The 14,302-nt window shown below is 33.4% G+C and overlaps 1 protein-coding gene across 3 annotated transcripts in view; it reads right to left on the bottom strand.

The window, feature by feature from the left end:
* Positions 1–9,882, bottom strand: part of LOC129218076 (gamma-aminobutyric acid receptor subunit beta-like) — a 126,063-nt gene extending 116,181 nt beyond the window's left edge. For 2 of the 3 annotated variants that reach the window (XM_054852266.1, XM_054852268.1), the window contains exon 1: positions 9,568–9,882. In XM_054852266.1, coding sequence (XP_054708241.1) covers positions 9,568–9,716 — 149 coding nt within the window. In that variant the 5' untranslated portion in view covers positions 9,717–9,882. The remainder of the gene's footprint in view (positions 1–9,567) is intronic. The other variant, XM_054852269.1, reaches the window with a different exon arrangement.
* Between the last annotated feature and the right edge of the window lie 4,420 nt (positions 9,883–14,302).

Below are 14,302 nucleotides of genomic sequence, written 5' to 3'. Positions count from 1 at the left end.
ATTCTTCACAAATATTCCAGGTTTATTTCAGGAAAGTTAATGAATTTAAGCGGAAAACAATTATTTTCTTTATTTTGTTCCCCAGGAAATTTTTAATATCATTAATTCTTGCAAAGATACATTCGCAACAGAAAATTGCAGTGACAATTGCATCGTCAGGCATTGCTGCTACTTTTTTTAGATGGTACACGAACAGCACATTCAGCTTAAAAGTTGCCTATTAGATATTCATAACAAACAAAACACAATGTAAACAATAAAGAAAAAAAGACGTGGTATGGCTGTAGTGTTGCAAGAGAGTGAAATTATAATTTGGGATGAGTGTACTATGTCTCATGTGTAAAAGCATTCATTCGAAGCACATCATAGGATTATGCAAGATTTGAATGGCAACGATCAACTTTTAGGCGAAATTGTCTGAATACTGTCTGGGGACTTCCGGCAGACATTACCAGTTATTCCGATGAAATCAACGCATGTTTAAAAAAAACGTTTTTTATAGCGTAATGACGAGATAATGCGATTGGCCATGAACATGCGAGTATAAACGCAAAATAATCTAATCGCACAAGTATTTTCTAAGCAATTGCTGAGTATTGGAAACGGTAAAATTGAACTGTATCAAAATATACAGTACAACAAATAGTCAGACAATTTCTGCACTGCCGTTGAGACGAAAAGTGAACTAATTGAGAGTCTATTTCCAGATAAATTTAATTTTTAAAAAATCATAATTGCCTCTGTAATCGCGCTGGTTTTGTAGCAGTTTTGTTTTCGGTAAACATTCCCGAACAGACAGGAATATTTGTGGATCGTCAATTGTCGACTGTCAAATACATATCCTGATGCATGTCGCAAGTTGTATTTATTGGTAGCACAAAGTCATTGGGAGTTGACACTTTCTAATGCAGGTTTGACATAAGGAGAAACAGTATTCGTCAACTGTTTAAAACAATTTTGACGACATACTATCCAACACAATCATTATTTTTTAAGGAGAAACTATATTACTTTCACGTTTGAAGACGTATTTCATAAAGTTTAACAAACACACAAATGTCCAAATCCAGATTTTACACCAGAGATGAATATGAAGCTTTAGTTTTAACTGAAGGTTTTTGCGTTTCAATTTCAAATTTGCCACTTAGTCATTATGATATGCCGTCACTTGATAGTTGGGCCACCGACTTAGTTAACACTGATTTGCAACGTATAACAACAGAGCAATGACTCTGTCTTAGCTGCAATTATTGCGAATAATGAGCCATTACTGACGGCTTTAAAAAAAAGCTCTCCATTGATGCTGAACAAGTTGTCGATGAAAACAAAGCAGTAAACACTCCAAATGAATTTTTAAATTCCCTGGATACACCAGGAATGCGTCTACACGATTTCCGGTTGAAAATTGGCTCAACAATTTATTCTTTTTCGCGATTTAAACCCACCTAAATTATGCAACGGTACACGTTTCTACATAAAGTCAACAATATTTGTCGGAAAAGTTTAAAGGAGAAATGTTTGTGTTGCCACGTAATCCATTATTAGCGTCATAATTTTCAAACACATTTGAAAGGCTTCAATTTTTGATTCGTTTAGCTTTTGCAAAGACCATAAATAGATTTAAAGGGCAAAAAATGTCTTCTTTCGGTTTGTTCTTGAAACATAAATATTTCTCTTATGGGCAACGAAATATTGCCTACTCACACGTGGAAAGTTATCATACTTTTCGTATTAGCAAAAGACTGGTTGATCAAGAACATTGTGCACAACTTAGTGCTTAGACAGTTTTCAGTTTTCAAATAATAGAAACAATAGTTCGAAGTCAATGTTATCTACTTCATTGAAAAAATTTAATTTTTATACATTTTTAATTTAGTTAATGTATTTTGTAAAGAAGTTATTGATTACAAACTATAAAGAAAGCTAATGTGAATAAAATGTAGTGTAGAATCTAAAAGTGTATGGTGGTTTACGCTTAGTTTCTACATTCGGTTATTTTACAATCAGTTTCGATATTTACTATAACTTTCAATTTTTTTTTTTTTTTTTTTGCGGAAGTTATACTTACAAAATTTACTAAGCGTAAGTATAGTGCTTTTTCCATAGAAAATTTAGTTAGTACTTATTGAATTCAATAAGTACTTTCTTCAGTCTGCAAGGTAAAAAAAAAAAAAAAAAAAAAAATCCGAAACGTTACTGAGTAAAAATTTTCGATAATTGCTTGCAGTTCTGGCTAAGCTTTGGCTATGTTTGCATTACCGCTTATAGAAGTTCCTTAATAAATCAGAAAGGTGCTAAGCTTTTTTTTTTGTATCCCTTCCTAAGTTTACATTAAAGTTCCAAAAACACGACTAACTTCAAACGGGAAGATCTTCGAATTTTTCAAGAGGCTTCCGAGATGATTTCAGGAAGGTTATTAACTTTTATCGGAAAACTTTCTGGGTTTTGGCTTGACATGATACTGGCAGAAATTGGCCACATCAGCTGCCCATAATTTTCCAGGAACATTTAGGAATCGTTTTTAAATTGAATAACGCCCATTATCAATCTCATATGTTATAAAATCGGCTATACTATTTTAAGCTCTATTAAAAATATTTATTTGATTCTATCAAAATAATGAGTTCAAGTTTATTTTAATCCAACTTCTTTGCCACAGCAACGCGTGGCTGGGTCAGCTAGTTATTACGATAAATATTCGTCGAAAATTTTCAGGGGAAGAAATTTGTTTTTAATTGCAAAAGATTTTCTTCTGACATTCTTTTCTAAAGTTCGTGAAATTTACCTTTTTTTTATACGTTATATTCTTTTGCTTAAATAAGACTCATAAATAGTTTTGATTACAGAATATCCGTATTATTATAGCTGAAAGCGTTGTGCTGCGTTGCAGGTGAAACTTGAATACTTGAAAAAAAAAAAAAAAAAAAGCTAAACTGTGTTTTTTAGATGCATTGAGATTTGCTTTTTTTTCACTTGAGTCTCAATAAAAATAAAATAAAAAACTATCCAAAAAAAAAAACCTTAGTCATTTGTTTTGAATATGCCTCAAGTACATACATAGCGTTTATGAATTTAGCTTTAAAATCATTTTTCTACTAATCATTAATAAAATGTAATTTTTATTTTCGTTATTTTTGCTACTCAGAAAAAAAAAACTTACTAAAGTATATAGATAGTTAAAAATATATATCTAAAAAACGTCTAATTGTTTTCCAAAACTGTGGATGAAAAAATTCTAAAGTAAAAACCGCGCATAGATGACTCTTACAATATGCTAAGCATTATGAGCATGCGTTTTTTTTTTTTTTTTTTTGGAGAAAACGCCTTTTTCTGCAACATCAAACAACGATATACTAATACTGTCTCTACAAAAATGGAGTTAAAACGGAAAAGTTATTGATTTAATGTTTTGGTTCAACATGTAAAACTTTGAACGTTTTTATTAATAACCAGGGCTTAAGTTGCATAGGACCTCACGGGAGCATTTTCGATTTCATGAGAATTTTCATGTTTTGAACGGAATTCGGTATTCCGATTTTTTACGCATTGAAAAAAGCGTTAAGTGAGGAGTAAGCGAGGGTGTCCTCTGAAGACTATAGTGACTAACAAACAATGTGGGTTGACCCCATAATAGTTAACGAAATGCATTAGTTTACTGACCACAAATAAACTGCAATATTTTGCTGAATATCCAAAGAACTTAACTTATTATTATTATTGTTATTGCTGTTGTTTTTATTGTTCTGTAATTTTGAAAATAAAAATACCAAGAAAGTATTCAAATTGCGTGAAAGTGATTGGCTTAATTTTCTTCTAGAAAAAAAAAAGCAAAGAAAAAGTTCATTTTATTTCCGTTATATTCATAAACGTACGCCTTTAACAAGTTATTTATATGTCTACCACGGATCATAAAATACCCTCATTGATAACTAACAGACTAAAACTGATAATTTGGTAAGAGTAACTAGTAATGTGTTGAACTAAGAAATAATTCACTAATTTAGTTTACTGACCATCAATTTAACAACTGTCCACCAATTTCATTTATTATTAATATTATTTGTGTTCAACAATTTTAAGTTTAAAAAAAAGTTAAGAACATATGAACAGCTTGAAAACGTTTGATTTTATATTCTTCATGGAAAAAGAAAAGAAATTAACAGATTGAAAGTGTATTAACTGATTGAAAATTAATAAAATGCATTTAATAACAATCAATTTTTTAAACGTCCATAAGTTTAATTTGTGATTACGCTTGTTGTTGTTCTATATTTTTGAAAAAATAAAATAAAACTATGAAACATATGTAAGTAGTTTGAAAAAGCGCTTGATTTTATTTTCTTCTTGGAAAAACGAAAGAATATTAACTAACTGAAAATAAATAAAATGCAATAATTTTCTGACCATTAATTTATCAGCTGCTCACAACTTTCACTTATCATGCCTATTATTATTGTTCTAAAGTTTTCTCCTTGAAAAAAACCAGAGAGGGGAAAAAATGAAAAAAAAAAAAAAAACTGCTCAATAATGATTCTACTTCCGTTAAACTCATAAATCTTCGTCTTTAATGTAAAATTGATTTATTTCTATACCACAGTTCATTAAAACTTACTCAGCGATAACTAACAGTTAAGAAGATTAAAACTGATAATTCGGTGACAGTAACCTAGGAGCTGCATTAATTTAGTAAGGATTAACAAAAGGCATCAATTAACGGACCATCGAGTCATTAATCGTCCATAAAATAAATTTATTACCATTATTATTATTGTTTTAAAATTTTGGGGAATGAAACTTATATATATATATATATATATATATATATATATATATATATATATATATATATATATATATATATATATACTGGTGGATAACTGCTGAAGACTGATCACAATGGGCTATGCAGCGCGTAAAAAGTAAGTGTAATTCGATGGTATGTGAAATAAACTAATGCCAGAACACTAAGACATTACACTAACGATAATTTAATGTGTTTTGAAATACAGAAGGCGTTGAAAAGTGTCCGAAGGACAAAACGGTCATTTTGTGCTGAATGCGTGAAAGTGAAAAAATTTAATTACCGTCTCCAGGCGTTCCGGCGAAAGATGTCAATATGGGATATGGCCACCATGGATAGTGATGCTAGCTTCCTCACGTCGTTTGCTGCTTTGCACAACAATATCCAGCGGCTGTTGGGGTAATTTCTCCCGTTCCTCTGTAAGTTACGGCTGAGGGTGTCCTTGTTTATTGGAGAGCGTTGTCGACTAGCAAGACTGCTCAAGACTGACTCCCCAAAGCATTCCAAACATTTTCAATGGGAATCAGGTCTCGATAATGAGCTGGCCATCCGATGGGTTGAGTACTCTCGCTCTCTAGGGACTCATGGACAGGAACTGTTCGATGTCAGGTTCCGTTGTCATCCATGAAAACAAATTTATCACCCACAGCACCACGGAACATGTAAACATGAGGAAGCAGAACAACATCAATGCATCTCTGCCCAACCATAGTCCTTTTTGGTAGCACATGAGCAACTTATGGCCACTTATCATGATACCAGTCCACACTATGACACCACTAGTAGGGTATTTGTCCTTTTCTTTATGTTTTCCGGCCTGTATTCAGTACCACTCTCATGCCAGATCAGTTGTCGTCCACAGTTAGACGAGACTGAACCTACTGTTATCTGAGAATAGTACACAAGCCCAGTCGACTTCTCTTCAAATGTGATGCTGTCGATATCATTACAAACGTGCGAAACGTTGACTTGTAGACAATGGGATGTACAAAACAAGCTGTCGGGCGTATAGCCCTACTGCAAGCATACGTCTGGCTATGGTTTTTCTGGATATTTGTTTGCTAGTAGCAGTAGGAAACTGTTTTGCTACCTCATTAACTGTATTGCGCCAATTGCTTTTTGTTTCTAGCACTATATACATATCTTCTGCTGACGTCATTCTGCGTGCATGACCTCCCCCCTGACTTTGCTGCACATTCCATTTGTTTGAAATGATTTCCGAAGCTTCGAAACAACCCAACGGCTAACGCGGAACTCCCGGGTAACATCAGATTTTTTTGCCCTCCTTCAATCTTACCAACAACACGGCTTCCTGCAATATCATCCAAGGGATGTCGGGAAATCATACTGAAAAATTCAAGTTCGTCAATTGATTCTTTCCCGTCAAACTCTGCCTTTGAACAACAATGGTCGTCACGCGCCAAATCCTTTATATCGCTTATCAGCGCTATCACGTGACGAGCAACGTCGTGAATTTAAAAATTGCATATGCACAACACGCCATACCATATCCCGCACTTCTGCCAATTTCCATATTTCCCTTGCCTTCCATTTTGTGGTTGCTAACGCTGCTGTAGCCATTCGTTCTTAGCAATTGTCCATCAGTATATATATATATATATATATATATATATATATATATATATATATATATATATATTATATATATATATATATATATATATATATATATATATATATATATATATATATATATATATATATATATGTATATATATATATAGAGAGAGAGAGAGATTTTAAACAAACGAAAAATTAATATAGACAAGGCGCAAAACTGGAGCACTTAAAACTATATCAAATATTTAGGATTTATAAATTGTGATAACTTGTAGGTATGCAAACGACCAATGAACAACATTATTAAAAATGAACAAAAACAAGAACAACAATATAAGCAATTGATCTGCTTCTTCGTCAGTGGGTGGGAGCAGCATACCCTAACCGAGCCTCACAGGTTTCGGAACGCGTCGCGAGTCAGCAAGTAAACCATATAATATACATAATCAAACAGCATTTGCAAAAGATACAAAATTTCATTAATTCATTAGCGTATATTGCAAATTGCAGCTAATAGATGTTCTAAAGAACAGCCAGATATACATTTTTCTTAAAACCACAATTTATAAAAAGGACAAAATGGAATTAACGTAAATATGGCATCAATGTTTAAATTCAACTTGCTGAATCGGAACGTCCCCACCCATACCTGCAAGGCAAAAGGAGGGTAACATTACTTCATATAAGAAGACTTAAAAAAGACTTAAAAAACTCACTGCCCCCACGAAAAATCTTGCTTCAAATTCATCCAATGAAACTGATTCGGATAAACTCAAGTCGTTCCGTAATCCAAAATCAGTATTCTTCAGTCCAGTCTGCACGGCACACAAATTCCTCATCGAAAGAAAATAGATCGAAAATATCTTTGATGTTATTATAAAGTAATTCGATGGGAATGTTGTTGAAAAGATTCTCAAAATCAAACGTTTGAATAGATACAGGTGTGCAACCAGATTTAAGTCTGTCGATAATTTCATAACTATTATCAACAGACCAAAAATAGCTAGTATTCTTGAATTTTACTTTGAGATCTATTTCGATCTATTTTCTTTCGATGAGGAACTCGGAATTAACAGAGATCTTTTTTTAAATCTCTGTAATTTTTGTTTCAACAATAATTTTATTCATTTTCATAGCACAATCTACAGGCAAACCCACGGCATTGGCATGGGTACTAACTATTCTAGTACAGCTGCAAACCTTTTTCTATTTTTTTACGAATATAATTACGTTATCAAATCCAATAAGAGCCTGAAAATTTTTCGTTATATAGATGACATTTTGGTTTTAAATTCTGATTTTACTAACGAACACAAAAACGTTTATCCTGATTGTTTATACCTTAATTGTTCAAATGAAGATGATAACAACATTAACTTTTTGGATATTAATGAAAATAATGTTCTAAATTTAGATTTATACGACAAACGGAATAATTTCGATTTCAATACTCTTTCTATGCCTTACTGGCATAGCAATTTACATAAGCGCGATTTTATCAATATCATCATCGGACAATTAAACAGGTTCAGTAAAATTTGTAATAATAATGAAAATTACAGTAAGCAAATGTTCCGTTTCTTTGCTAATCTTTTTTACAATAACAATTTCCCTCTAAAGTTCATTCGGTATTACAGTCAATTTTTTCAGAAGTAGCGGTAGTATTGCTCCTAAACACTTGGATGCACGGTTATGCAAATAACCGTGATGATAACTGCTTGCTCAAGTCCCACGTGGAACACTTCCAGTTGGATGTTGGAATTTGTGTGCCGTGCAGACTGGACTGAAGAATACTGATTTTGGATTACGGAACGACTTGAGTTTATCCGAATCAGTTTCATTGGATGAATTTGAAGCAAGATTTTTCGTGGGGGCAGTGAGTTTTTTAAGTCTGTTTTAAGTCTTCTTATATGAAGTAATGTTACCCTCCTTTTGCCTTGCAGGTATGGGGGGGGGGGGGGGGGAGTTCCGATTCAGCAAGTTGCCTTTAAACATTGATGCCACATTTACGTTAATTCCATTTTGTCCTTTTTATAAATTGTGGTTTTAAGAAAAATGTATATCTGGCTGTTCTTTAGAATATTTATTAGCTGCAATTTGCAATATACGCTAATGAATTAATGAAATTTTGTATCTTTTGCAAATGCCGTTTGATTATGTATATTATATGGTTTACTTGCTGACTCGCGACGCGTTCCGAAACCTGTGAGGCTCGGTTAGGGTATGCTGCTCCCAAAGCAGATCAATTGCTTACATTGTTGTTTTTGTTCATTTTTAATAATGTTGTTCATTTGTCGTTTGCATACCTACAAGTTATCACAATTTTTAAATCCTATATATATATATATATATATATATATATATATATATATATATATATATATATATATATATATATATATATATATATATATATATATAAGCAGCTTGAAAGCGATTGGTTTTATTAACTTGTTGGGGTATAAAGAGAAGAATAAACAAAAACTACACACAACTGGTTCCACTTCTCTTAAACCCATAAAAATACGTCATTAACATAAAATTGACTTATATCTATACAAAAGTTCATGAAAGAAACTCACTGAGAGACGTCATTAGCATAAGATTTATATGACTTCTAAAAATTCGTTTTTAACATAAAATTAATTTATACCTATACAAAAGTTCATGAAAGAAACTCACTCAGAGACGTCTTTAGCTAAAATTTATATGACTTCTAAATTTTCGTCTTTAACATAAAATTGATTTATATCTATACAAAAGTTCATAAAAGAAACTCACTCAGAGACGTCATTAACATAAAATTGATTTATATCTATACAAAAGTTCATGAAAGAAACTCACTCAGAGACGTCTTTAGCTAAAATTTATATGTCTTCTAAATTTTCGTCTTTAACATAAAATTGATTTATACCTATACAAAAGTTCATAAAAGATACTCACTTACGACGCCTTTAACATAAAATTGATTCACATCTAAACAAAAGTTCATAAAAGTAACTTACTTACGACGTCTTTAACATAAAATTGATATGTATGTCTAAATGTACATCTTTAACATAAAATTGATTTATATCTATACCGCAGTTCATAAAAGAAACTCATTCAGAGACAACAAAGAGTTAAGAAGATTTAAACTGATAATTTGGCGACATGAGATTCGGGGAGGAAAAAAAATCTCTTACCTCTGTGCTCCCAGTGATAAAAAAATCCCCAGGATCAACCAATTAACAGACGGCATGAGTTGCTCGTAAACAACTGTTGAAGACAGTAAGAAAAAAGTATTTGACTTCTTACAGGCTGTCGACATGACATTGCCCCTAGCAATTGTCATTCGTCACTGGCAAATCAAGTAGTCTAAAAGGGTGCTAACACGTAACTGGTGTTGCCATTGAGCCCATAAACCGCGGAGATTCCAGGATTTCGGATCACCTGTTCCTCTGTATCTTTGAAACATCTCTTCCCTACAGTGCTGGGATTGGGCCTCCGATTCACTTAGATCTATCTATCTGACTGTGTGAGAGTGAGTTCTTTGTGTTGAATCGAGATTACTCGCGAAAGAGAGCTTACTTTTGCGCCGCCAAACGGTCGCCAAACTCGCGCAAAATTTGAACAGGGATACGGAGGATAAGCTCTTTTTCTGTTTTGGAAAAGGATAGCAAGTGATAGCGGTAAGCTATTAATTATGCGCGAAGGGGGATAAAATAATGTGCGCATAAGGAAAAGTAATTTTTGAAGGAACAAAATATTAGTTTAGTCAAATACACTCGAGTGGTGATTATACGGGCATCGATTAACTGGATCCGTCAAGGATCGGGCGTTCCCCGCCCCCCGCTTTTTCCTCTTTCTTTCTTTTAAATGTGGACTACTGTATATTATGTATGGCATGCCGTGATTTCTGTGTTTTTTGAAGCAATATATATTTTTTTTAAAATAAAATACACCAGAGTACCTACTATCCGGATGTCGATTAACTGGATGTTTTATTGACCGGATCGATGAAGGACCAGACTTTTTCTCTCATTTTCTCCCCTTTGTCCTTTCAAATATGGACTGTACAGTGTATGTATTAGACATACACACACACACACACACACACACACACACACACATATATATATATATATATATATATATATATATATATATATATATATATATTAGGGTGTCCCAAGATATAATGGCGAAAAAAAAAATTGTGAAATCGAATACGCATACCCTCCAAATTTTTTCCCTTTCACCTCAGAAACATGAGAAAAAAGTTTTATTGAAATAAAATAACGGGAACCCGTGCCGACTTGAGGTCAAAGTTGGACCTGAAATCCTGTACGGCGACTACAGTCGAAAGATTGCTAACTGTATAATTCCTTACTACACGCAACATCAGTTGATTTAAAGCAGATATTTACAACAATATTAGACTACAAGAAACATTACTGTACAAATTTTTATTTCAGTGTTTGCTTTTTGCAGTCAGGATAGAGCTTCCGGTGCTCTTGAACGCAACGTAACACAAATTGTTGTTGCTCCTCATCAGCTGTTAGCAAATCATGAAAATCCTGCATCATTTTTACCGCTCTTTCAGCTGCATCGCTTACTGCTCTAAGCATTGAGACAGTCTTTTTCACATCAAGGAATGAAATATTATTGACCATACCTTAAAAGCTGGATGAATTTTTTTAGAGCAGTTTAGAGATGATTGGGTCCACATTTTCGTAATTTTTTCAAAAAGCACAATTTTTTTTTGGGTGCTTTGACTGTCAAAATGTATTGAAGCCATGGTTTTGCGTATATTGTCACTAAAAACAAGCAGAAATCAAACAATGCTTCATTTTTCTTGGAATCAAATTTTAGTTATGAACTAAACAGAAACAGTTTTAGGAAGTAAATCGTTCGAGCCATCCATCGAGCTTGGTGCATGGCTCCCGGTGGTCTTATTTTAAATTCATTTTCTGTATCTCCACCTAAAAATAGGATAGGCAGTTCTATCAACTTCTGATAGTCATTCCTGACCGTAATATTAGTAAGTTCAGCACGCTAAAAGTCAAATAAATTTTACAAGACACGGTACATTTCGGAACAACTCCGCAGCTCCTCCATAGCACGGTATTTTAGTGGGATGGATAGTTCATATATATGATGGTGGCAAGCAAAGGAAAGCATTTCTCTATCAATTTTTTGCTCAATAATAGCGCAAGGACCACTTGAAGACCTGTTTTGGAAGCTGTAGTATCACAACAAAGTGTTTTAACCGTGTCTTCTAGATTCCAATCTAAAACTGCCTTTCAAATAGCCTGTGTTTGTTCTTTTCCTGTAGAATTATCCAGTTTAGACTCAACAATGAGTTGTTCGTCATATCCATATGAAATAACTATAGATAAGCGATCTTCTTTTGATTTTTGAGCACCCAAAGTAGGCAACAGTTTCATATTCCAAGGTAAATTCACTACACCTCGTACTAAAAACCAATTTTTATTCTTTTCTCGTGCTCCTTCCGCTTTTCGGTTCGAATTCTTTGAATTAAAGATTAACCTATGAGAAATTCATCAATGTTACACCCAAGTACGTCAATAGTAGCTTCAAGAATAAACACATAATCTCGTGTACTTGGACACTTGTCCAATGAAGCAACTAACTTTGGAGTAATAAAATCGTTCCTCATTACATATTTACTTGTTCCAGGTTCTGATAACACTTGTTCCAGGTTCTGGAATACTTGTTCCAGGTTCTTATATACTTGCTCCAGGTTCTAATATACTTGTTCCAGGTACTGATTTATATGTTTCAGGAAAATCTTCTGAATTAATATTTTCACTAGAGCTCGAAGAGGAATCTTCTTGTACAAGTTCATACAATTCCGAGGATGTTGTAGTGGAAGCGTATTTAATGCACCTGTTTTCTTCTTTGACAGCTCAAAGCAGCTCAGAAAATCCCATCTTCCTCTAGTTTGATTAACCGAAGTGCATCAGCATGTGCAATATTGAATAAATTGTTTAAATTACTCTCAAATTCTTGTTGGCGCTGCCTGAATACTTCTTGCAGTTTCTTTCCTTTCCTTTTTTTTTTTGGTAGTCTCTCCAAATTTGATACAGGTTTTTAAGTTTATTCACACAATTTGCAACGGTTTGGTGAGAATGCGTGGCTTTTCCCAAAAGATGATGCATTCCCGAATAGCGAGATTTGCACTTTCACTGTTGGTTAAATTTACTTCTCGAATGTCATAAAACAAAACAGACAGAACTTGTCCGTTAGAGGGAAGTTTCAAGCCCGTAATTTGGTGTTTTACGCAACTCCTATTAAAAATCTCTTTTTTCGAACTTTACAATTCTACTGCCATGTTTCGTTCCCTATGGAAGGACTATACTGCGCTCGTTGACCGGAATGTATTCGTACTGACACGTTTGTCACGGATACGCTCCCCCCCCCCCAACATATGTTTTTCTGTTTTCATTTGTTTTCTGTGCCCTATTTACAGCTGCTTTGAGCTTCGCAAAGTATCGCGTCGCCAGCGTTCGCTTGCTTATGAATACCACGTGCTATTTACACGTTTAGGCCTTTAGGCGCAAGTCGGCACGGGCTACCGAGCTTCAAATAGGGAAGTATTCGATTTTCTAATTTTATTTTTATTTGATAGAGTAACATACATGAACATCATCTGCGAAAAAATTTTTACGATACGACTAATACTTTTTTTTTAAATAATTTTTTAAAGTTCACGCGCGAGTGACGTCATTTGCTTGTAAGTCCTTTGACTGACGTCACTGCCGCGCTGCGAGGCGGCGGGGTTGGCTAGGACAAAGAAGTGCTTGGCGATCTTTGGGGGAAGGCGCAGGAAAACAAGAGCCTTCTAACAGCAGCGCGCATAAAAGGCTAGTGAAAATCCTTTGCTGTCTGTAGGGTTTAATGCATTCTGCGATTGTTTTTAATTTGATTTTCTTTGTCATGGCTAGTAGAATCAATTACAAGTATTGCTTCGTTCCTGGATGCGTATCTACATCTAAAAAAACTCCTCACAAGCGATTTGTTATTGTTCCGTCCCAGCAGGATCTTCGAAAGAAGTGTTTTCAAGTGTGTTTATTAATTAAAATTTGAAAATGAAAATTTGCACTTCATTTTAATTAAAAACTATGTCAAGTGAGAAATACAGTTTGAAATATATGTTCACAACTGTTCATAAATAAATGTTTAATAAGCATATGAGATATTTTTAAAAAAATGCAAGTAAACAAAGGAATTTAAACCCTGCACAATAAACTTAAATAGAAAGTAATAGATGCATTACTATTTCCATTTTAATAACAATGCAAAAACTATTAATACTTTCTTTTTTAACATTCAAACTATCTTCAAATTTTAACTATTACAAATTGATAATTTAAAAATACATTTTCAGTTTATCACCAGAAGCGTTTCTATATATACAAGACCTTTCTCACCTGCAAAAAGGTACTTATTTTATGAAATGAACACCATTTTCAAATTTATTATTTTTATCAAAAGAGCAAAAAAATATATTTTTCCTTTTTTTGCTAAGTTGCACAAAAACTCAAGGATAATTAACATGTATTAGTGGATTTAAAACAATTTTCCACAAAAAAAAAAAGCAGATCAACTTTTATTGCCAACAAAGCGAAAAATTTTCATGCAAAAACTGCTCTAAAACTTAGTACTGGAATCACTTGCAGTAGGGTTGTTACAAAATGCGCGCCTCATTAAAAGCCGCCAAGTAAGAACTGGAATAGCGCTCTTACATTGTAATTTATATATTCAGATAAAAAAACCATCGACACACAAATGGAAATGATCAATCTTGATAAGGGAAACTAATGCGAATAATATGAACTGCAAACATAGACGGATATGTACGTACAATTTTAAAGAATAACAATGGTGAAACTTTGTTGTCTCACTCCCCGTACT

Source organism: Uloborus diversus, chromosome 3 (assembly GCF_026930045.1).
Source record: "Uloborus diversus isolate 005 chromosome 3, Udiv.v.3.1, whole genome shotgun sequence".
Taxonomy (NCBI): Eukaryota; Metazoa; Arthropoda; class Arachnida; order Araneae; family Uloboridae; genus Uloborus; species Uloborus diversus.
The sequence above is the reverse complement of the archived record's forward strand: the minus strand, read 5'-3'. Positions and strand labels throughout refer to the sequence as shown.